This window comes from Herpailurus yagouaroundi, unplaced genomic scaffold (genome assembly GCF_014898765.1).
Source record: "Herpailurus yagouaroundi ecotype Mexico unplaced genomic scaffold, PumYag 166, whole genome shotgun sequence".
In the NCBI taxonomy this organism is placed as follows: domain Eukaryota; kingdom Metazoa; phylum Chordata; class Mammalia; order Carnivora; family Felidae; genus Herpailurus; species Herpailurus yagouaroundi.
Genome location: NW_024412407.1, coordinates 8,488,238 through 8,512,778, shown reverse-complemented (window position 1 = coordinate 8,512,778; position 24,541 = coordinate 8,488,238). Strand labels below are relative to the sequence as shown.

At 35.6% G+C, this 24,541-nt stretch overlaps 1 protein-coding gene across 4 annotated transcripts in view; it reads right to left on the bottom strand.

The window, feature by feature from the left end:
* Positions 1-24,541, bottom strand: part of SCAF11 (SR-related CTD associated factor 11) — a 71,893-nt gene that overhangs the window by 35,554 nt on the left and 11,798 nt on the right. For 3 of the 4 annotated variants that reach the window (XM_040488359.1, XM_040488361.1, XM_040488360.1), the window contains exons 2-4: positions 16,487-16,540; positions 8,355-8,436; positions 4,819-4,976 (exon numbers count right to left, since the gene is read on the bottom strand). In XM_040488359.1, coding sequence (XP_040344293.1) covers positions 4,819-4,976; positions 8,355-8,415 — 219 coding nt within the window. In that variant the 5' untranslated portion in view covers positions 8,416-8,436; positions 16,487-16,540. The remainder of the gene's footprint in view (positions 1-4,818; positions 4,977-8,354; positions 8,437-16,486; positions 16,541-24,541) is intronic. The other variant, XM_040488362.1, reaches the window with a different exon arrangement.

Below are 24,541 nucleotides of genomic sequence, written 5' to 3'. Positions count from 1 at the left end.
CTAACTGTTCATATTCTGATTTTTTGGTATGTATTATTAATTCAAAAATATATTCCTCACCCGACTGCACTGAATACTGTCGTCTGACTTCTTCAAGAACTGTACTCATCGCAGTAAGACTCTCTTCATTTCTAGCCTCACAAAAGAAAACATACCTTTGCCAGTTGTCCAATTTTGGTTTCATTAACCTTACTTTCTCAAACTGAAGCTGTCAGCATTTGATATGAAATGCAGGACTGGGATAAATAAGTTGAACAAGGATAATCTGCTTATAGCAGGAAAGTTAATCACATTAAAAAAATATTTACAAGATAAGGGAAATATTTTATATTACTTTACAGATAAAAAAAAAAACCCAGTGGGTAATCAGAACCTCCTAATCACATATATTGTGTGTCCCTTTGAACAGAATAATAATAACTCTTAAATACTTCAAACATGAAATGCTTCCAAGGCCTTAAACTTTAACTGTTTTAGGGCCAAAAATTTTAACTTCTCGGCAATCCACCAAATAATAAATCCTATTTTCTCAACCAGTGTGTGTGTGGAAAAGGTATCTTACTGTCTATAGAAAATCACAGTTATGATCAGCTGTCACTACTACAGTCGTGTGTAGACTTCTTCTCTAGCCTTCACCTTTCTAATTATCTACTTTAAAATGTGCAAACTCAGAGGATCAAGGTTAAACTTCTGCAAAGTAAAAACTGTCAATATGCTTAGACTGTATTGGTATAACACAGGTAAGATATATATATATATATATAATAAGTAAAATATAGGTAGATAATTTAGATAAAATAACTTTTTGAGTGGCTGCTTAACTTTAATGCATTGCTCTATACATATTTTATCACTTCAAAGGTCTTGTTTAGTTTCAGATTTCTCAGCTCTAATACTAATGCTTTAAACTAATAAAAATTTCAACTTCCCTCAAGTGTCAATTACTGTTTAGTTCAATATTCTATTTCTACATCATTATCATTATTATTTTACAAACCAATAGAATTCCTGGAAATTAAACATGGTCATAGTGGACATGCTTAATTTCAACTTATTGTAGTGTCCCCAAGGGCAGGAAACTGTTATGGGCCATGAAGGCCACCACAGGTTCCATTATCCTCAATCTTTCTGCCCTGAGTAAGGTGAACTATGTAAAATACCTACAGACTAAGCTCAGTTACTTGATCACTTTAAAGTCCTTACGTGGCTTTTGTATTAAATAACCACAGAGCCAAAATTTTAGAGCATGAAAAGATTAAAGCTACATTTGACTTTGGATATAGGTATTTTAGGAGCATGAAAAATTTCAGGAGGGTGTCTGAAATAAATACACTACACTACCTTCAGTTAATTACAGAGGAGAATTTCTTCAATGCCTAAAATATTAAGGTGAAAGTAAATAAATGAGTCCCTCTTTTTGGTTCCTGATATCCATTCTGAATCATATCTCAATGAACCTGAAGTACAAATTTCAGCTAGCTCAGCTCAATTTCTAAAAGACACATAAGCTAGGAAGATGATTCTCAATACAGTTTGCACCGTTTTCTTATTATGTAGATTTTTAACTATAAAACTCACTTTGATTTCTACCTTTTTACTAAAAAGGAACATTGGTAAAATTTTACACAACGGATCAATTTTTTTAAATTACTTTCATTTCTGGCTATCCCTTGAAGTATTTAGCAAAAAATTAGAGTTCAGAATCCTTGCCTTGAATATCAAATAAACACTGACATGGTAATTTAATGAAAGAGTATTTTAAAAGCCTTTGTATAGGGCCTGGCTGGTTACAAGAATCTGAATACAGATATACATATCCTAATCATGAAGTCCAAAGTAAACTGCATGCATCTCCTCAAAAACAGAAGGTAGCTAAGGAAAACGAGAGGCGAGAGCTTAACAAATAATGGCCATGAAAAAAACAAAACAAAACACCAGTGAATCTGAGAACTGATTCTATTTGTCAAAGTACATATATACTTCAAAATACATCCAATTTTTATCATACCAGTAAAAGATTCAAACAGAAAATTTAATTCAAAGCCTAAGTGATTTTGTTAACCAATATTCATTTATTATTTATAATGAATAATTTATTGGATTGTGCTCTTGTTACTGCTCAGTTTAATGATGGCTGCTATCCCAATTAGGGACAATGAAATAATTCAGAACATTCTCTGGTTATTCTCTGCTTCCAAGGTAAATCACTTTTGTTTAAACAATACCACAACTACCCTGCCACCTCTCCCTACTTTTTTTTTTTAAGTTTATTTATTTTGAGAGAGAGAGCATTTGAACAGGCTAGGGGCAGAGAGAGAGAGAGACAGATAATTCAAGCAGGCTCCTCGCTGTCAACACAGAGCCTGACTCAGGGCTTCAACCCAGGAACCTCAAGATTATGACCTGAGCTGAAACCAAGAGTCGGATATGCCTACCTGACTGAACCACCCAGGCACTCCTCCCCCTACTTTCTTCTAAAAGCAAATTGGCTTTGGGGCACCTGAGTGGCTCAGTCGGTTAAGCAACCAACTCTTGATTTCAGCTCAGGTCATGATCTCATGGTGCTGGTTTTGAGCCCCACACTGGGCTCCACGCTGAGCCTGGAGCCTGCTTTGGATTTTCTCTCCCTCTCTCTCTGCCCCTCCCCCATGCACATGCTCTTTCTCTCAAAATAATAAACATTTAAAAAAGTAAAATAAAAGCAATTTCCAGGCGCCTGGGTGGCCCTCTGTCAGGCTCTGTGCAGACAGCTCAGAGCCTGGAGCCTGCTTTGGATTCTGTGTCTCCCTCTCTCTCTGCCCCTCCCCCACTCACACTTTGTCTCTCACAAATAAACAAACTATAAATAAATAAATAAATAAATAAATAAATAAAATGCAATTTGGCTTCAGCAAAATGTTTCTATCCAAAGCAGTAACACAAAAGAAAGAAAATATTACATGTAAGAAAAGTGTTGATTGCAACACTGCATGTTATCAAGTATTTTCAACTTAAAAACATTCAACAAGAGTTAAAAACAGGTAAGTTTAGGACTGTCTAGTGGAGTTGAATATATGTACAGTCCACAACCTACTAGTAGTTCCACTTCTAGATATATACCCTAAAGAAAACTGGAGCGTTTACACCATGATAAACACCATGACTGTGTTAAAGATGCATGTAGAGTATAAGGATAAAGAATCAGGTCTATTTGATACATTCTAATTTCACAGAGAAAAGCACATACTCAGACTATGCTGCTGAACCTTACAATTATGTGATCACTAAATACAATCTTATAAAAGCACTGAATTGAAACCTTCTACCCATCTCATAATGTTGCTTCTCTACTGGAAGCAAAATGTCTAGTTTTAAAATATTTAATCACAAAGCAAACCAAGGTACATTAAATCTTTAATTTGGTGGCAGAGAAAAATATGCCTTCCTATTTCATTAGTCAATGCCCCTTACAAATACATGGAGATTTATAATTATATTAAATAATTAAATTAAACTCAATATATTTTTCCCAAAATACATTTGTACCTCTCCTTAGTCCCTTCTTGCCAAGAACAGTTTAGGCTTTAACCTAATTAGAGCTGTTTCCAAGTATACTATGAATTCAACTGGTATAACAAATCTTTTTTCCTCCTTCCAGAACTAGGTCACAGAGTCAGTATACAGTTACCTTCTCCTTTCTACACTATTAATGAAAATGTAAGTAAAACACAGAACTCTAAAAACCCCAACTATGTAATAAGCAATTAATTCCAATGTGCTTATAGGGACATCAAACAACTACGCTAAAAATATTTTTGAGATTCATCTCATCTCATTTTTACACACTGAAAAACTACTAACTCAAAAATATAGCATGATTCCTATGACAATACATTTTTACTTCACAGTTCATAACAATGGGGTTTATAATGCATCTTCAAGGTACCAGTAACCATAATCTACTTGGCCTGAACTAAGTCAACATAATACACTGTAAGCCTAAAATGTATTGTTTCTTAATCACTTACTATCTATCTATGAAGAATCTCAGTAATGTCTCTAACTCAGACTCTGAAATTAGTTCACAATATATTAAAAATGGTATCAGAAAATACAGTTCTAAATTCACCTCTTCCTCTTTAAGCTATGAAATCTTGGTCAAGTTCTAGGAACACAAAATTCAAGTTCCTCATCTGTGACACTACTTCATCTGCTCTTATTCCACAAAGCTGATATAAGAAGAAATCAAATAATCTATTTAAAAATTCTCTCAAAGGGGCACCTAGATAACTCAGTTGGTTAAGCGTCCAACTCTTGGTTTCGGTTCAGGTCATGATCTCACAATTCGTGAGTTCGAGAGCTGCATCAGGCTTTGCACTAAGAGCACAGAGCCTGCTTGGGATTCTCTCTCCCTCTCTTCCCTCCACCCTTTCTCTAACTAAATTAAATAAACAACAACAAAATGCTCTGAAAAATATAAAGCATAAAACAGGTAGAAGGTAATATTAGTAATAAGCAGTATTATCCCAAGAGTTGGGTCAAGTACACCATGTATGAATTACTGCATTTCTACCAAAGAAAAAAAATTTAATCTATTATTCCCATAAGATTTTTTTAAAGATATGCACTTAAAATCTAATTATAAAGAACAAAAAAATGTGTTAAAAAAAAAAAGAAAATATACTAACCGAATTTGAATAATACAAGGAAATTTGTCCACAGTAAGGGGAAAATATGTTACTGTGAAATAATTTATAAAAGGCATTACCAACTCTAGGTGGAATGATACCATCTTAGGGAACTAAAATACAGTAATATTTAATTTACTGCCATACTCACCTCTGCCCATTTAAGAATACAGGTCATGCAAAAGACATGATTACAGCTTTCTGGAAAACCAACTTCTTTCTCTAATAGGCAATTAAGACATATAGGACATCTGTCAGCTTCACTGTACAACAGACCAGTGGTAGCAGTATTATCTTTGTTTTCTTCACCTATAAAGTAAAGCAGTCACATATGCTTTCAAGTTCTCCAAACCAAATGACATATGTTTGTGGCAGTAACCAGAACTAGATATTCTAAGGGGCCCTCCTACTACAGAGTAATTAGATAAACATACTCCTTGAGCATAATACCTTCAACATTTACTTATTTATGCTTTTTTAATAGGGGAGTAAAAAGAATTTTTCATTAATTTTAAAATAAGTAATAGTAACATGGTTCAAAAACTTTAAAGTAAAAAAATGTTACAGTGACAAATCTCCCATTCAAATCTACTCCATCCGTCTAGTCCCACTGAATGCAACAAGTAACAACTATTAAATTCTTCCGTGTTCTTCCAAAGACCTTTTTTTTTAATGCATAGACAAGCAACTCTTAAAACATGCCCTTTTAAAGCTCTACTCCATCCATCCAGTCCCACTGAATGCAACAAGTAACAACTATTAAGTTCTTCCGTGTTCTTCCAAAGACCTTTTTCTTTTTTGATGCATAGACAAGCAACTCTTAAAACATGCCCTTTTAAAGCTCCTTCTTCATACAAATACTAGACCACTATATACACTAGTCTGCATTTTTCTGTTTTAACCTATTATTGATGGACATTCTCTTTGTTTTCCACCTTTGGCTATTATAAACAATGCTGTGATGAAAAACTGTCATTTCACATTTTTAAAACAGCATATCTACAAAATAAATTTCTAAAAAATAAACTGCTACATCAACATGTATGTACATTTGTAATTTGAATAGATACTGTCAAATTACATCCCTTACAGTTTGTACTAATCTAAATGCCCACCAGCAATTAAACCTACAAGAGTATCCATTGTTGGCTCAAAACTAAAGGAAACTCCAAGGTTCAAGATAAAATGAAACAAAAATAAAGAAATGGTCAGCTGAAATGCAAACAATGTACACAAAGCAAATGGAAAAATGGGGATTATCCTGGGAGCAAGTGTCCATATTAGTGTTCATAACTACAGACTAACCCTTACAAACAACCCAGATAGAGGAACTGATCCTAAGAAACTTTCTTTCTTTTTTTTTTTTAATTTTTTTTTTTTAATGCTTATTTCTGAGACAGAGAGAGACAGAGCATGAGTGGGGGAGGGGCAGAGAGAGAGAGGGAGACACAGAATCCGAAGCAGGCTCCAGGCTCTAAGCTGTCAGCACAGAGCCCTACGCGGGGCTCGAACTCAAACCGTGAGATCGTGACCTGAGCCAAAGCCGGACGCTCAACCGACAAGCCACCCAGGCGCCCCAAGAAACTTTAATATTAAGTTAAGATCCCCAACGGGACTAAAGTAAAACATGGCTTCAGAGAAAAGCAAATACAAATCCTCTGAAGAAAAACATTCCTTATTAGGCCCTCAGAATTCTAGAGATAAAATTTATCAAATGTGAGTTCATAATCAAACAATACCAAACCTAACAAAATAAGTTGCCTTGAGTAAGAATCGCAGAAATAAGAATTTACTTAGATTTATTTTTTATATTAATATTTTATACATTATACTTATTAACTATAAATGTACTTAGATACCCATTGGCTTCAAATATAAGAATTTTCAAGTACCATACAGAATAATTAAACACCATGTTAGACCCAGAAGGAAAGAATATTTGTGAACTGGAAGAAATTTGAGAAAAGTAAGAGACATAAAAGGAGAAAGAAGAGTGTGAAATGAGGTCAGAACAAAGTCTAACACACTAATTGAAGCCCAATATGCATAGTTAAAGCAGTAATGGCTGAGAAAGGAGAAAGTAAACAAAAAAGATCTAACAGATAAAGGACATATAGGTATGCTACAAGAAACATAAAAATAATCCATGCCAGAAAAAATGTAGCAAATCAGTACAACATCAAAGATAAAAAGATCTAAGAAGAAAGGGGTTGTGGGAGGGAGGATGGGCTAAATGGGTAAGGTGCACTAAGGAATCTACTCTTGAAATCATTGTTCACTATATGCTAACTAATTTGGATATAAATTTTAAAAAATAATAAAATTAAAAAAAAAGATCTAAGAAGTAAAATGTGGGGTCCACAGGTGCATCCAACTCTTGATTTCAGCTCAGGTCATAATCTCACAGTTCATGAGACTGAGCCCCAAGTGCGCCTGCTTGGGATTCTCTCCAGCTTTCTTGCCCCTCCCCTGGGCACATGTGCATGCTCAGTCTCAAAATAAATAAACTTTAAAAAGTCAAATGGGGGAATGGACAGATCATCTATAAGGGACTGACAATTAGGCTGAAAAGAGATTTCTCTTTTCTTTTTTTTATTAAGAAGGAAAAAATAGTTTATTACTTTGGCAGGCAAAGGAAGCAGTCTAAGACTTCAAAAAACCTTCAAGGCTGCCCTGAGGAAGAGACTGGGGGGTTTTATAGGGAAATACAGGATCTAGCCAGCTTTAAAAGGAATTGTGTGCTGCCAGCTTCTTTCCTCATGTCTTTAGGGTTCCTGTGGTGTCTAAACGAGGTGTCTGTCCAATCAGATGGGAGCCCTCAAATTTGGGGCAATAACTGGGTAGAAGCCAGTGGCAAAGGCAGTGAAAGGATTCAGCTGAGGGCAGAACAAAGGAGATAGAAGTTTACTGAATACACCCCAAGGGAGCAGCAGACAGGACAGCAGAGGAGAAGCTGTCTGCCTGAAAAGAGATTTCTTGATAGCAAGAAAAGAAAACCAGAAAATGGTTAAATAATATCTTCAAAGTGCTAAGAGAAACAAATCAATCCAGAATTATATATCTATCTTTGAACAGTTTTGAAGAAAATAAAATAAATACAAAAAGTTTAAAGTTTACCACCAACATACTTTCACTAAAAGAACTTAGAAGTCTTTCTCAGGAAGAAAAAAAGACATGGAAGAAGAAATTCCCCCAAACACTATCTATATTAAAATGTCAACTAATTTGTGGTGCTTGAAAAAATCAATAATGGATGACTATAACCTATAAATCAAGAGTAGAATGATCAGAGTTAAAGTGTTCTAATTCTTCTCCTATTAACAATTAATATTCAAATATTAATTTTAGAAGCAGAGGAAAAGATCAATGCTATTTTAAAAACCAACAAAGATTTCAACATCAAAAACCAAAAAAGGTATATTGTAAGACCAGTAGGGAATAAAAATTTAAGGGGAAAAAGAAAGAGCTGAAACAAACCAAAAACCTTGGCCAATCAAAAATAAGACATGGGAAGAGGAGTAAAAAATGTGTGCACTTCTTATTCAGGAAGATTATTTCAGAATTTAAGAACGATAAAAATAAGTGAAAACAAAAAACTCCTTGTATTTTGAAATGCATACAAATGAACAGGCTAGAACACTAAGTTTTACTTTCCACACACAAGCTTTATAAAAAATAAAAGGTTACCTTCCATGTCTTCATACTCCTGATCTCCCACATTTAGGGTATATACAGTTTTCTTCTTCATTTCTCCTTGAAAAAGGGTATCCTATAGGATGAATTAAAATAGAGAATTTTTATGTTTGCCTTCTCCCAATATCAATGAAAAACAGAAACAAAAACCCAGAACTGTAAGAAATTACTTTACACATAAAAGAATACAGTACAAGCCAAGACAGTAAATTTTATCGATAATCCAGTACTCTTTTATATTCTTTGCCATCAAGCACAGTCTTTCAAGTAAAAACCTTATACAAGTATTAAGCAACAAAGACTAAATGATAAATTTTGTGGTACAGGCATAAATATAATTGGAGCTTAGGGAAAAGAGATCAATTTGAACTGGAGTTTTCATTGAAGGTAATAGGTTATGTGTGTTGAGGAGCTTAAGGCATTTAAGGTACAACATAGTATAAAGGAATAAAACAGCATTTAACTAGGCCAATCTGACAAGAACAAGAAGAGTAAGTGCATAAAAGTATGAGAGAGAGGACTGTAGACATACAGGAGCAATATATGCCATGAAGTTCATCTGAAAGACTACAGTAATGGGTAAGTAAAGCGATAAGCAGAACAATGTAAATCAAGTAGGGACAGATGATCTCCAATGACTGAAAAGTTTAGATCCAGTCTTAATAGATTCCTCTGAAGAAGACTGAAAATGATAAAAGTGATGTAAATAAATAAATATTTTATAAGAATGATCTGCCAGCAAAGCACAAAAATGGATTAGAGCAGGGAGAGATTAGAACCAGAGAGATTTGCATAGCTAGAGTAACTGGCTGTGAAGTGAATGGAAAAGCAAAGAATTAGCAAACTGAAGAATCTGAGATATGGTGACTAAATAAATACAGGGAAGGAGTCAAAGATTATGCTGGCCTAGAGACTAAGAAAATGGTGATTACAAGAGGCAAAATGAGAAACATGGGGAAGGAAATTAATTTGTTAGTCAAGGGGAACAAGTTTATGAGGTTAAATTATTTTTTAAGTCAACTCAGAATTTTTTCTTGAATTGATGCAAGACACATGATTATTACAATGAGCTGTTCAAATACATTTTGGAATATCTAGGCACAAGAAATCCCCAATCTCACCAGTTATGATTCTCCCATATTTATATGAAGTAATTTTTGTATTACGTATGTATTGCCCAGGAAAATTCTCTTCTAGGCTAAATAAGCAGAAAAGCAAAGACCCATACTTTGGTTCAAAAACCAACTATAAAGCAGAAGATAAGAACATAGAAGAATGATTTAGAGGTTTTAGTAGAATGAAAAAGCCAGAATCGGTGAGGATTAGAATTACTTTAAAAAGTTAATTTAGGGGCACCTGGGTGGCTCAGTCGTTGAGCGTCTGACCTCGGCTCAGGTCATGATCTCACTGCTCCTCGTTGGGTTCTGTGCTGACAGCTTGGAGTCTGGGAGCTTGCTTTGGATTCTGTGTCTCCCTCTCTCTCTGCCCCTAACCCACTCGCATTCTGTCTCTCTCAAAAATAAATAAACATTAAAAAAAAATTTAAAGTTAATTTAATAACAGTCTGCCTTAATAAAGGCAGAAAGTCAAAAACGAGAAAACTTCCCCCTCAGCGTACATTTGCAACGTTTGTTTTAGTTCTGATGCTGTTGTTTAGAAACAACAAAATGATAAATGTCCAGGAAAGAGGACTAAACTGGCTAACAGCCTTGGAAACTATGTCATACACAAAAAACGAAAAGTAGTAGAATGGTCAGCCTGGAAGAACAGAAAGCTTAAGGAGAAGGTCAGCAGTAACCTTCAAATGGAATGGGCTATTCTGAAGGGAGGTAGAAAGACGTCCAAAGACTTTCTTGTGGGCTTTTTTTTTTTTTTATTCAAAGATTTACTGAGTGCCATAGGTATACTCTAGTCAGTGTCTAAGTATAGCACTGAACAAGACAGACAGAAATTCCTGCCTTTACATTCAAGTAGGAGAGAAACAATAAACAAACTAAAATATCTAGTATGCTGAGATGCTGAGGAAAATAAAATAATACAATTATAAAATAAATATACACTTAGTGTGGTTAATAAGTGAGAGAGTGGAGAAGCTGTTATTTCATACAAAGTATTTAGGGAAAACTTTTCTGATAATGTGACATTTTAACTGGCAATCTGAAAGAAGCAAGAAAGAAAATTATGTGAATACCCAGAGGATCTGCATTCTAGGCAGAAAAGAACAGCAAATATGAAAGTCTAAAGGCAGGGGGAGGGGGACAGGTCTGATATGTTCAAGGAAAAACAAGGAGACAAGTGTAGTTAGAACAGAATGAAAAATGGGGAAAGTAGCAGATGAGGACAGAGAGGTAATAAGATCATGCAACACCTTAAAGGCTGAGGTAAACACATTGGCTTCTTCTCTGAGTGACATGGGCCAGTAGCAGGTTTTAAGCAGAGGTGGTGGCCAAGGAAAAAGCAAGGAGACTAGTCATCTAGGAAGGGACAGTGGCCTATATCAGAATAGTAGCAATGGTGATGAAAAGTGATCAAATTCCAACTATTTTCAAAAGACAGTCATCAGAATTTTAGACAGACTGAATGCGAGTATGTGTTAGAGAGTAAGACTGTAGGATAATTCTAAAGTATTCTGACCTGAGCAACCACAACAGTGGAATTGACAGAAGATTACTTTAAAAATATTCAGATAGTCATAGGTTACTCTACTTGATATTCATTCAGAATCACTTCATCAATTCATTATCACTTGACAACTTGTTACAAAAGCAGGATACCTCAGGCACCACTCCAGACCTAGTGAATAAGCATCTGCATTTTATCAAGATTTACACCTGATTCATTATCTATGTTAAAGCCTGAGAAACATTGTTCTAGACAAAGTCCCAACTTAACTGATTTTACAGGCATACTGAGCTCCTGGTATGATCTATATTTGAGTATAATCTTTATTTGAGGAAATTCATACCATACCATCTCCCCTGGCATCCTAAATATCTAAGAATAAAAAATATTTAAGTTGAGAGTTAATTAAATGTGATAAAACGTTAATTTGAAAATTAAAAGAATATTTTAAAGTTCTAGTCAGTTCTCAAAAGATGCAATATACCATTCCTTTATGTAGCTAAATAATTTATGTCCTATTCGATAGTCTAATCTATGCTGTTTTCACATTTCCATCCTTAATAATATTAAGCTTGTATTTTTATATTAACATATAAATTATAATTAAAATTTTACAGTAAATACTGTCTTCTCTATTTTAACTCATGCAAAGAAGTACATAAGCAACAGTTTATCAGTTACAGACTGCCCTTCCTCAAGTCAGAAATCTGCTTTAAAAACTGTGTTCCAAATTCTTACAAGTTATGTGCTTCTTCTTGAATACATTATGAAATAACTACTGTCATAACTTAAAATAATTATGCCACATTACCAGTTTATTCATTCAAAATGATAAGGGTTTTAGAATTTCACTAGATAAAAGTCAACAAGTTTTAGTTCAACAACTTATAAACTTTTAACTTGTTCATTTTTATTTGTTCTATCTGCCTAGATTCCAGTTTTTAATCTAAGAATCCATGGTTTTTAATACCTATTTTGCTTTAAATTTCCAGTAAAGCGAGCATAGGAATACAATACAGACTCATGGTCCTAAGCCAGTAAAATCTGTGGTCAGTAAAAAAACCTAAGAGATAAGCTGTAGGTCGGCAAGACTATCCCTCCTTGTGGTTACCCAAAAAGTTAGATATAACTCAATTTCATGATATTAACTATTTATGACTCTTAATCATGTCACATTCTACCTAGACTACTTATGAGTTTGGCTAAGTCTGGTAAATTAATTATCTATAAATTAAACCAAATTTTCTTTTAATTTTGGTTTACCTCAAATAAATTTCAAAGAATGGTTGTTCATTCTTGGCTTTAGGTTAATTCTGTTTACTTTTCAGAGGACTTTAATTTACAAATTTCAATCTTTAATGTCTCTTCCAGGTTCCACCTTTCCAAGATCCGTAACATAATCTTTTTAAAAATTTTTTTGAATGTTTATTTATTTTTGAAGGAGAGAGAGACAGAATGTGAGTGGAGGAGGGGCATAGAGACAGGGAGACAGAATCTGAAGCAGGCTCCAGGCTCTGAGCTGTCAGTGCACAGCTCAACCAGGCTCAAACCCACGAGAGCCGTGAGATCATGACCTGAGCCGAAGTCGGACACCCAACTTACTGAGCCACCCCGGTGTCCCCCTAACATAATGATCTTAATTATATCTTCCAGGTTACCCTTTTTATTTCATTATATATTGCTTCTGTATGTATTTGAAATACTACTCCAAATATGTTCATAAAAAGTTTAGGAAGAAGGACTTAATTTAAAAAATTTATCATAAAAGCCATCAACTTTTAGACATGGAATAAAAAAAAAAAAAGCACTGATAGAAATAAGTTTTCAGGAACTCAAAACTCATTCTCCCACACAAACCTTGGAATACATGGAAGTGAGAATCCCAGGCCAGCCATTACAGTGCATTCAAGTTAACAGCAGTGCAGAAGAGAGTTCAGTTCTCTAGAACAGGACTGCCCAATGGGGAATTGTTCAATCAAGCACTTGAAATGAGTCTAGTACAGCTAAGGAATTAAATTTTTCATTTTATTTAGGTTTTAATTAATTTAAATTTAAGTAATCCAATGTGGTTACTGGCTACTGTGCTGTACAGCACAGCCCTAGGATATAACTACCATCCTCTATAATAGAAAATGGTTTCAAGTTACAGGTGAGATGCTAACAGTGTATTTTCTATCGTAGTAGTCACTGAAGCACCTCAGTTTCAAGGAATCAGGTAAGGGACCAGAGGTTCCTGGTAATAGAAACCAAACATTTTAGCCGTGGCTAGCTCCATTTAAAATTCCTATCCTTCCCTTCTCCTCCTCCTCTTTCTCTTCCAAAACCTGTTTCCTTCCATCTACTACAAAACAGAATTTCTTCCCTCTCCAGTTCAACTTCAAACCTCGCTCTTCTTGCTTCCTCCCTACTGTCCTTCAAGCAAGTCCATGGTATCTAAAGATATCAACATCCTAGTTAAGACTTAGACCTAGATTCAAATCCCAGCTCCACTGCCATGCAATAAATGGCTATTATTATTATCATCATTATTATTAGTGCTAATAAGAACAGAAAAATAGGGAAGAGTAATAAAAATGTCAATTGCCCATTTCTTTGTTTTCCCTAGACAGAAGTGAAAGACAAAGGCAAACACAAGACTGAAAAAATACAAAATAACATTTCTGAGTAACAACTAAATTGATCCAGTCTACTAATATTCTGTCAAAAGAGTACAATCAGGGGCAGGGGGTGGCTCAGTCAGTTGAGCATCCAACTCTAGATTTCTGCTCAGGTCATGATCCCAGGGTCATGGGATCAAAACCCACATCGGGAGATTCTCTCTCTCCCTTGCCCCTTTCGCATTTGCACGCTCTCTAAAAATTAAAAAAAAGAAAAAAAAAAAAAAAAAAAAAAGGCGGGGTGCCTAGGTGGCTCAGTTGGTTAAGCATCCGATTTTGGCTCAGGTCATGATCTTGCAGTTCCTGAGTTCAAGCCCCAGGTCAGACTCTGTGCTGAGAGCTCAAAGCATGCAGCCTGCTTCAGATTCTATCTCCCTCTCTCTCTGCCCCTCCCCCACTCACGCTCTCTCTCAAAAACAAATAAACGTTAAAAAAAGTTTTATTAAAAAAAAGTGCAATCAGATCCTTTGGGTACAAATAAAGAAGGCATATGAAAGGCTATGAGGCAGTTTAACTCTATTTCCCACCCCACTTCCAAACCCAATCCTGCCATTATGAAGGGCACAGATATGATAAATGGGAGCCAGGTCTGAAAGGGATATTGGGAAAAAGTAAGAGTTGCCCTGTGTTGGGTATACTTATGCCAAGGACATCTTCATGAAGATGCTAAATATAAATACTACGCTGATTCACATGGCTAAGGTATTCAGAGAATCCAGTGACTCCCAGAACCTCTCTCAGATACTCTATTTTTCTTTCTCCTTTATTTCCAATCTTCTATCCAAGATAAACCAGTACCCAAATTCGATCCTCTGTCCAAAAAATTCAATTAAAAAAGAGCGGGTATTTCGTAAGGTACTCTGAGTGGTATATTACAGTGATTAATGACTTGGGCACTGGTGTCAGGCAAACTTGTGCTCATGACATTGTCTAGCAGTAATAAGCATTTAAATGTGAACCATTACTATTAAATGCAGGATCTTCCATCCCATTTCCAGTCTTAAATAAAGGCATTAAGAGCCTTCCAATCATCTACTCAAAAATTTGATCTTCCCTTTGATAATGTTATTTTCAGCTGAAGAAACCATAGGAAGGCTATTTTTTATTGATGTCTAGGGAGGGACAGTATCCATTATGGTAGACCAGTGGTCAAAAAACTGGTTGAGTATTTCTGTAAATAAAGTTTTGTTAAAGCACAGCCATGCTCATTCCTTTATATATTGACCAAGGCTGCTTTTGCACTACAATGGCAGAGATGAATAGTTACGACAGAAACCATATACTCTGCAAAGCCTAAGGTAACTACGTTTTGGCCCTTCCCATAGAAAGTTTACAGATGTGGCTCAGTCCCTCATTGCAGAGAACTCTTCAAGCTTTCTTAAGCATAGGCAATTATCTATCTACATTCATATTCAACCCATACTCTGGCACAACAGTTACTTATTACACATCTGAGTCAATGGTTCTGCAATGTTGTCCTTGAGTTCCTTTTAAAACTCCCCTGAAGGCTCTGTGATTTTGTTGATTTATCTACATTAATTTTATCATTCTGGCTTAAACTATCACAGATATTTGCTCTAGTGCCTCCAACTAATTCACTTCAGAGTAGGGTTAAGGCAATGAACTCCTTCAGCTTAATAATTATTTCCTTTCCAGTCTCTCTGCTACATAATCAACTCAGTCCTACACTGTCACTGTTGATTTTTAAGTCCCTTACAAAATGCTCCCAAAGTTTTGTTTTTTCTACCCGATTTCTACTGTATAATTTTATTAGACTTTGTAAGTACACTTCTTTGCTTCTAATGGGCTATTCTGACAAGTTTTTGTTTAAAATATCCCTAACCTACATGTTGGTTGCTGGAGGTTTAACACTAGTACTGTTCAGTATAGAGACAGGAATGTCCCTTCAAGTACAGGTTTTACAAAGAAACCTGTCTAGGTTCAAATTTCATTTCTTTTTAAAGTTTTTTTTTTTTTTTAACGTTTATTTATTATTTTTGGGACAGAGAGAGACAGAGCATGAACGGGGGAGGGGCAGAGAGAGGGAGACACAGAATCGGAAACAGGCTCCAGGCTCCGAGCCATCAGCCCAGAGCCCAACGCGGGGCTCGAACTCACGGACCGCGAGATCGTGACCTGGCTGAAGTCGGACGCTTAACCGACTGCGCCACCCAGGCGCCCCTAGGTTCAAATTTCAACTAGTCTGCCACTTACTAGCTGAGTGACCTTAACATCTTTAAGCCTGTTTCCTCATCTATCAAATGGAGATAACAGTAGTAACCAGTCATTATGAGGACTAAATTACATAATCACATAATCCTTTTAAAGTGCCAAGCAGCAAGACTAGCAAAAAAGAACTCAACAAATAGCACAGAGGCACAAACACAAGAACATGAACACCACCCTACCCCAAAAATCTTAGGTATACCATAAGATATAAGATTGGTAAACCTATATGCTCTAAGAACAGATTTTCATTGTTAAAAAAACTTCTGTATTTCAAATATCCACATATAGAACGAATGTGAAGAGTAAAAAGTTCACAAAATTTAAATTGTCAAATTGCTTTTCAAACAGATCTTATACAAGGATAAATACATTCTGTATTCTATACTGACAGTATTTATCAAAATTCCTATTTATCTAGAAGTAAAAAGGTTGAAGCAAGACAAAGTTTAGGACTCCAAAAAAATAATCCTAGGATTTTTGTATCATATTTCCTATTTTATATAATTACAGGAGATAAAACACTACTAAGCAGTTTTAATATGGCAACTCCAGCAAACCATGTATATAAAAATAAAAATATATTTTTATATATATACAAATATTCACAAGCTCTCTTACCTTTACAATTCTTCAGGTCAAGCAGTTATGCAATCAGTTTTCCATCAAATGATTCTGCGGAGGGAATTATGAAAATCAGTCCTATTTTACTTCACTTTCACCCAGCTGTTCCCATATTTATCTTGGGTTTAGAATAAAAGAGAACAACAAAATATAAAGAATGATTTATTCCAGAGGGCCCTGAATGTGATAATTTATTTAGAATGCATGACACAGTTAAGCCTATGCCTTCACATATGAAGATACAAACAGGTAATGGAGGCAAAAATAATAATAACATTTTGTTTAGTGAGAGAAGCACAAGAAGTCACATTTCAGCATACAGGAAAAAAATCAATTGAAAACAATGTAATGGAGAATTAGAAAAAATCTACCCCAACTAATAGACGGTCATATCACCTATGAAGACAATTTAGAAAAACATACAGAAATTTAACAACTACTAGAATTTAAATTACTTCCTCAACTCCAGATCTTAAGTACACTTAACCAGTAATCACTTTTTTCCCCTCTTTTTTCAAATAGGCCTACACCAGACTCCCCACGTTCCTACAGCTTGTCTTTAACTTATTTTTTCATTCAATAAATATTTAGTCAGTGCCCCTATTTTCTAGGTACCATTAGGTCTTCCATACTGACACACCTGACAAAAACAAAAACAGAAACCAACAGTTACAATGCAGTACCCAGGTGCTGTAATGGGGGTAAGCACAAGATTTAACAGGAGCACATAATGAACACCAAATCCTTGCAACATATGTGCATTTGTAAAAAAGGCTTCCCAACTGAGACCAAAAGATTTAAAAGTATATTTTTCTAACCCCCTGACCATTCTGTACCACTGTGGCATTTCCATCCTTAAAGGACTCAGAACTGGAATTACCAATTTTAACATGACAGAATTTTAATTTTCAAAACAAAGAAAGGATACACAGGTAAGCTGAAGTTCTCACGATGTTAGACTTCCTATACGGAAATGACCATCAGGCAAACATAAAAGACACCACTGTGCCTGAACCCACACCATGAAGGCTTATCCTCCAAAAAAGTTTTTCAGATTAATGGTTGGGACATACATACTGATAGAAGTATCTTTTTCTTCAAATTTTATAAAATAATACATTTCAATGCAATTATCCGAGTATATGAATTAGCTAACTGAACATCATAAATTTAAAAATATAACAGGTCTTTAATAAACAAAATGTTCATTCTTTTAACACACCAATTTCTCTTTATTCATGCTGACAACAGTTATGTATTTTTTCAACATCACGTTTTTTTCAGTTAAAAATAAAATTTTTGACCAGAAAGTACAATAAAGAACCAACAAATTATGGTATCTAAATTTACAAAAACAGCAACAAAATTTTCATTTCTACCTATAGCTTCAATTTCACCCGAACTTTATAACTATCAACAGTAAAACTGAAATGGATATGAAATGCAATACTTTGAATCAATTTTAGTTTTAGTGGGCTCATTTACACGCTGTTATGGTCTGAATGTTTGCATCCCCTAAAATTCATATTCATATTCATATGCTGAAATCTTAACTCCTAAAGGTGATGATGTTAGTAAGTGGAGCCTTTCAAAAGTGCTTAAGTCATAAAAAGTAGAACCCTCATGAATGAGATTAGGGCCTGTATTATAAATGAGGCTAAGAGAGATCCGAAGCCCAGTCTACCACACGAGGATGCAAGGGTTAAGTCTGTGACATGGAAGAGGCCCTCACCCAACCCTCCTGCCACCAGAACTATGAGAAATAAATTTCTATTGCTTATAAGCTACCCAGTTTGTGGTATTTTATTACAGCAGCCTGAACAGATAAGCCACGAGCTCTGCTTTAAGTTACTACTGCACATTGGTCCCTAGAAATACTTTCTGGGTCAGTTTTTGAGAAGATTATTAGTGACTTGGTTGCTTGTAAGCAGCTGATCAACAACAGGAATTTCTAGGAACCTCATATTCAATTCCTTGGTTCTAGGCCTCTATCCAGAAAAAAAGCTTGTTTTCCAAGCACTATTCACTGATGAACAAATAATCTCGTATCTTGTTGCTTAGCAAGTAAACTGAAAATAAAAAAGATGAAGTCATCTACACTTACCAGTCTTATAACAAAATCAGCTTCACATAGCAATCTAGGAAGTGAAGATATGCTTCAGAATGTCTCTAAAATTCTTGTGCAGTGTCTGCAACATGTGAGAGCCAAAAGAGTCAACTAATACGAGGTATGCCACCTCATACTAAGCTTTACAGTGACCTATAACTTAATTATTGAAACAAAGCATTTTTAAAAGGTTACAATGAATAAAGAATAAAACATCTCCAAAGTGAAAGGCAAGCCGGAAATCCTCAGGCAGAAAATATAGATTAAACTGAAAACAGGAAAACAGTTTTTCAAATGTTAAATAATTATGGAAAATTAAGAGTTCATGAACGCTATGCTCTAAAAGAGAAATTAAATTTCCTATTTCCTTTTACATTTAATGTAACATCATCTCCTCAACAGAGGTTACACTGTTACACACAAGATCACACATATACTAAAAAAAAAAAAAAAAAAAATGTAACTGACAAACCATATTTAACCGAAATAATGAGATTCAAGTAGCCATTACATTCCAAAATTGGTAAGTAAACTGAGAAGTTCTGATTCTGAGTAAAATGGAGTAAGCACATTCCACCTTGTTAATCTCACTGACTGAAACTATAAAACCCAGACAGAATAAATGGAGCAGCTAATTGAAATTTAGAAAGTAAATAATAGCAGGTAGACTGGGGAAGAGCCCAGAATCTGATATATTACCAAACTGGTAGTGGGCTTTTAATTTTTCCCATCCAGTTTTGCCCCAGCCTGGGCTTAACGGAGCCTAAAATCCAGAAAGTGGCTGTTGGTAACAATGGAGAAAGCAAAAGCTCTAGGAAAAAGCCCTCTATTTCTATCCAAAGAGTAGAAAAGGAGTCCCCTAACTGCTTAGAAAGAGTAAGGGACTGGGGCGCCTGGGTGGCGCAGTCGGTTAAGCGTCCGACTTCAGCCAGGTCACGATCTCGCGGTCCGTGAGTTCGAGCCCCGCGTCAGGCTCTGGGCTGATGGCTCAGAGCCTGGAGCCTGTTTCCCATTCTGTGTCTGCCTCTCTCTCTGCCCCTCCCCCATTCATGCTCTGTCTCTCTCTGTCGCAAAAATAAATAAACGTTGAAAAAAAAAATTTAAAAAAAAAAGAAAGAGTAAGGGAAATCTCTTCTTTCTTCTGTTCTTCACTCCCCACAACCCAATTCCCAAGCAGTCTTAACGGTGACAGCTGCAACAGTGGCAACAGCAGAGCCAGCAGGAGCCTAAAACTCTTAAGGAAAGGGACCATCTTCACTGACTGAAGAAACTGGAATAATTTCAATTTTTCTCCTGTCTTCTGGCACTTGGTTCCAGATACAACTGTAGAAAATACGCACCACAGTGGAACAAATGAAATGAAGATTGGGGTTTCTAGCCAGAGGATACAAAAGGGATGGGGGGGGGGGAGGTCCCAGGGACCTAGAAAATACCATGGACATAACAGAGAGGAAAGCACTTAGCAACTTATAAGTTGTTTATGAACTCCTAGGTCACCCCTAAGCTGCAAACCTATAGATTTAACCCTAAGTAGCATACTGGAGGCTCTGAAGACTAAAATATAGGATAAACCCCCATGCAGGTCAGATTGGCTACTGGGTAGTACACATATGGGAAAAATCCAAATAGTACTGCAAAGCTTTTGAAAACAGAACAAATTAAAACTGCAACCTAAAGAAAGCTGGTTGGAGCTTGTGGCCTAAAATCCAACTGAATCAACTACCTGTCCAAGCAAAAATCTCAACATTCTCCATAACATTTAAATAAGACACCAAGATTCATATCATAATGTTCAAAATCTCCAAAACACAACCCAAAATTACTTGGCAGAGAGAACAGAAAAATCTCAAAACTCCTGTGGGAAAAAAGAATCAACAGAAACAACACTAAGATAACACAGATATTAGAGCACTGGATGAATTATCTGACAAAGACTTGAAAGCAGGTATAAAAATGCTCAAGAGCAAATATTCTTAAAACAAATTGAAAACTGGGAAGTCACAGCAAAAAAAAAAAAAAAAAGAAGAATACGTAAAGAACCATCAAATGGAAATTTTAGAACTGAAAAATGCAATAACTAAAATAGAAAATATACTGGACTCAATAGCAGAAAGTCAGTGAACTTGAAGACAGATCAAAAGAAGGTACCCAATGTGAACAACGGAAAAAATATTGAAAAAACTATCAGTGCTTCAGGGACCTGTGGGAGAACACTAAAACCCTAACATTCACATCAAGAGTCCGAGCAGAGGAAAATGAGTGCAGCACAAAAAAAGGAAGACGAAGAGAAATAATGGCCAGAAACTCCCAAATTTGGTGAAGATATATAAACCTCTAAATTCAAGAGTCTCACAAACTCCAAACAGGATAATGATCATGCCTAGACATATCACAGTCAAACTGCTAAAAGTTACAAATAAAAAAATCTTGCAAGCAGACTGAAAAAACAAGGAATTAATTATGAGGGGAAGGTGGGTTAATGATTTGAATAACTAGTGACATCTCATCATAAACTACATTTATCCAGGGCCAGTTGGCTGACTCAGTTGGAAGAGTATGTGACTCTTCATCTCGAGGTTTTAAGTTGGAGCCCAACATCAAGTGTAGAGATTACTTAAAAATAAAATCTTAAAAAAAAGAAAAAGAAAAGAAACTACACAGACCAGAGGAAGTGGAACAATATTCTTGAAGTGCTTAAAATAGAAAAGAACTGTAAACCTAGAATCCTCAATCTAGTGAAATCATCCTTAAATACAACATGAGAAATGAAAAAAGAGCAACAGAAGTGATAAATATCTGGATAAATATAACTAACTATCCTCCTCTTGAATTCTTTAAAATGTTTGGCAATTAAAAGCAAACATCACAACACTTTCTAATAGAATTTCCAATGCATGTAAATGTAGCACAAGACAATTACAACATACAGAGAAAAGGGTAAAGGACCTACAGGGTGATAAGATTTCTGTATTTCACCTGAAATGATAAAATACTGATTCTAAGGAAACTGTGAACAACAAATGGACATATTACAATCCTTAGAGTAATCATTAAAAAAGTGATATATAGGCAAAAACACAATTAAGATGGAATACTAAAAAATGTTCAAATAATCCAAAGAAAGAGGTTACAGAAGAAAACAGGGAACCAAAAAAATAAAATGGTAGAATTAAATCCAAATATATCAATAGTTAAAATACATGAGATGTAGCGAAAGCATGACTGCATCAAAGGTCAGAAAAGGTCTCAAATCAATGACCTAAATTTCTATGTTAAAAAACTAAACTAAAATTAAATAAAAATGTAAACAAAGCAGGCAGAAGGAAGGAAATAGAGTAGAAATCAATGAAATTGAAAACAGAAAAACAGAAAAATCAATGAAACCCAAACCCCATTCTTTAGGGGAAAAAAAATCAATGAAATTTAAACCTCTGGCGAAACTAAGCAGAATACCACTGAATAGCCCTAGTACTGTTTAAAGAAATTAAATCTAGTCCTCCCAAAACAGGAAATCCCTAGGCCCACATAATTTCCCTGGTGAATTTTACTAAACATTTAAACAAGCAATACCAGTTCAACACAATCTCCTCCAGATAATGGAAGATAAAAACTTCCCAACTACCCTGATACCAAAACCAAAGATAGTAATAAGAAAGAACTGATAAACTAGATATAATCTAAATAAACGAACTATGGTGCATTCAGCCATACAATGGAATACTACTCAACCAAAATAAAAACAAAAACAGAAACAGAAAAAAGGAATGGACCAGAGCTTCACTCAACAACTTGAATGAATCTTAAAGACAATATACTGAAAGAAGCCAGTCCCAAAAGGTCACATACTACACAGTTGCATTATTATATGATATTCGCAAAAGGTAAAAACTGTAATGATAAAGAATTGTTATCAGTGGTCACCTGATAACAATTTGAGAAAGGTTTGAGAAAGGTTTAACTACAAAGATAGCATGAGGGAGCTTTTTGGAGGTAATGGAACCATTCTAAATCCTGACTCTGATGGTAGTAATACAAATACATGTATTAAAAGTCACAGAACTACACACCCAAAAAAGGTCAATTTTAACATATGTTAGTAAAATTTAAAATGTTTTAAAAGTAAAGACTAACATGAAAAAACAATTTTGGGCTAGAACATAAATTGTTAACATTTTTAACAAAGGTATGGCTTCACTGACACCTTCATAGTCTGTCTTTCCAATGGTTCTATACTATCACCAACACAGAAGCCACCCACGGTTATATCACCACTGATAAGCTTGAGAGGAGGTATTTGAATTATCTATTTCTGGTTCCTACATTTCTGTAACACTAAAAGATCGTGTATTCTATAGCCCATGGAGACAGAGAGATTAAAAGCAACAGGCACAATTTTACAACCCCACTAAATTCTTTTTTTTCCAGTATTTTTTTTTAATGTTTATTTTTGAGAGAGAGAGAGCAAGCAGGGGAGGGGTAGAGAGAGAGGGACAAAGGATCTGAAGCAGGCTCTGTGCTGACAGCAGAGCCCAATGCAAGGCTTGAACTCATGAACCACAAGATCATGACCTGAGCCGAAGTCAGAGGCTTAACCAACAGAGCCACCCTGGCGCCCCGCAACCCCACTAAATTCTAGGGCAGTGTAGAAATAGATCAGTTCCAATACCCTACTAATGGTATGGAGCTGACCAGTTTGTCATTGTTTGGGGTAAGAAAGGCACTACAGTTCACTCCCCAATTGGGTTACACTCTTATGTGACAGGTGTCCACTCTATGAGAATACATCTATGATGCAATACTTTATTTCTTTTGAGAGACAGAGCATGCATACATGTGGGAGGTAGGGGCAGAGGGACAGGGAGAGAGAGCATCTTAAGCAGGCTCCAAACACAGCACAGAGCCTGACACGGGGCTCACTCTCACAACCATTAAATCATGCCCTGAGCTGAAATCAAGAGTCAGACACTTAACTGAGTGAGCCACCCAGGCACCCCACAATACTTTATTTTAAAAAGAAAAACAAGGGGCACCTGGGTGGCTCAGTCGGTTAAGTGTCTGACTTTGGCTCAGGTCATGATCTCACAGTTTGTGGGTCCGAGCCCCGCATCGGGCTCTGTGCTGACAGCTCAGAGCCTGGAGCCTGCTTCAGATTCTGTGTCTCTCCATCTCGGCCCCTCACCTGCTCATACTCTACGTCTCTCTGTCTCTCAATAATAAATGTTAAAAAAAATTTAAAAAAACAAAAAACAAAAACAAAAAACAAGTGCTTTCTATGTGCATGGATACATTACCATAAAGAGTTTGATAAATCATATGAAAGGCTTCCACTATTTCTTCAAATGAGAAACATTATAGGGCAGTATCCTCTTATGTCGTCCAATAATTTCAATATATATTCATGCAATTCTGTCACGGTTCTTAAGATCAAGTCCCACATTGGGCTCTGTGCTGAGAGTGTGGAGCCTGCTTGGGATTCTCTCTTCCTCTCCCATGCCCCTCCCCTGCTTGTGCATGCACATGCTCTCTCTCAAAATAAATAAACTTTAAAAAAAACCTACTCAATATTTATGCAATTTTTCTTTAATAACTCCACCGCTGCTTAACGTATGGTGGAGGGAACAGAAAGGGGAGCTGACTGCAATCTTCACTTGTCTTCAAGATTCTCCTCTCCATTTCTGCATCCCCATCTACTAAAACACAATAATATAACTAATTCAAGTGATAGAGGCAAACTTAAAGCTCTTACATTTTTGGTTTCTTTTTATCAGTAATTCCTCAATGCTTATTACAGGTCCCTTGAGAAGAGTAACAAGTGTGGAAAAGCAGAGTTTACATTCAGAAGATTAAGTATTATGCCTATTAAAGACAAAAAAAAGAAGAGATTCATTTCACAATCAAACTTCCCAAGAGAACTATCCCAGGAGGAGCCCTTGGGATCAACACCA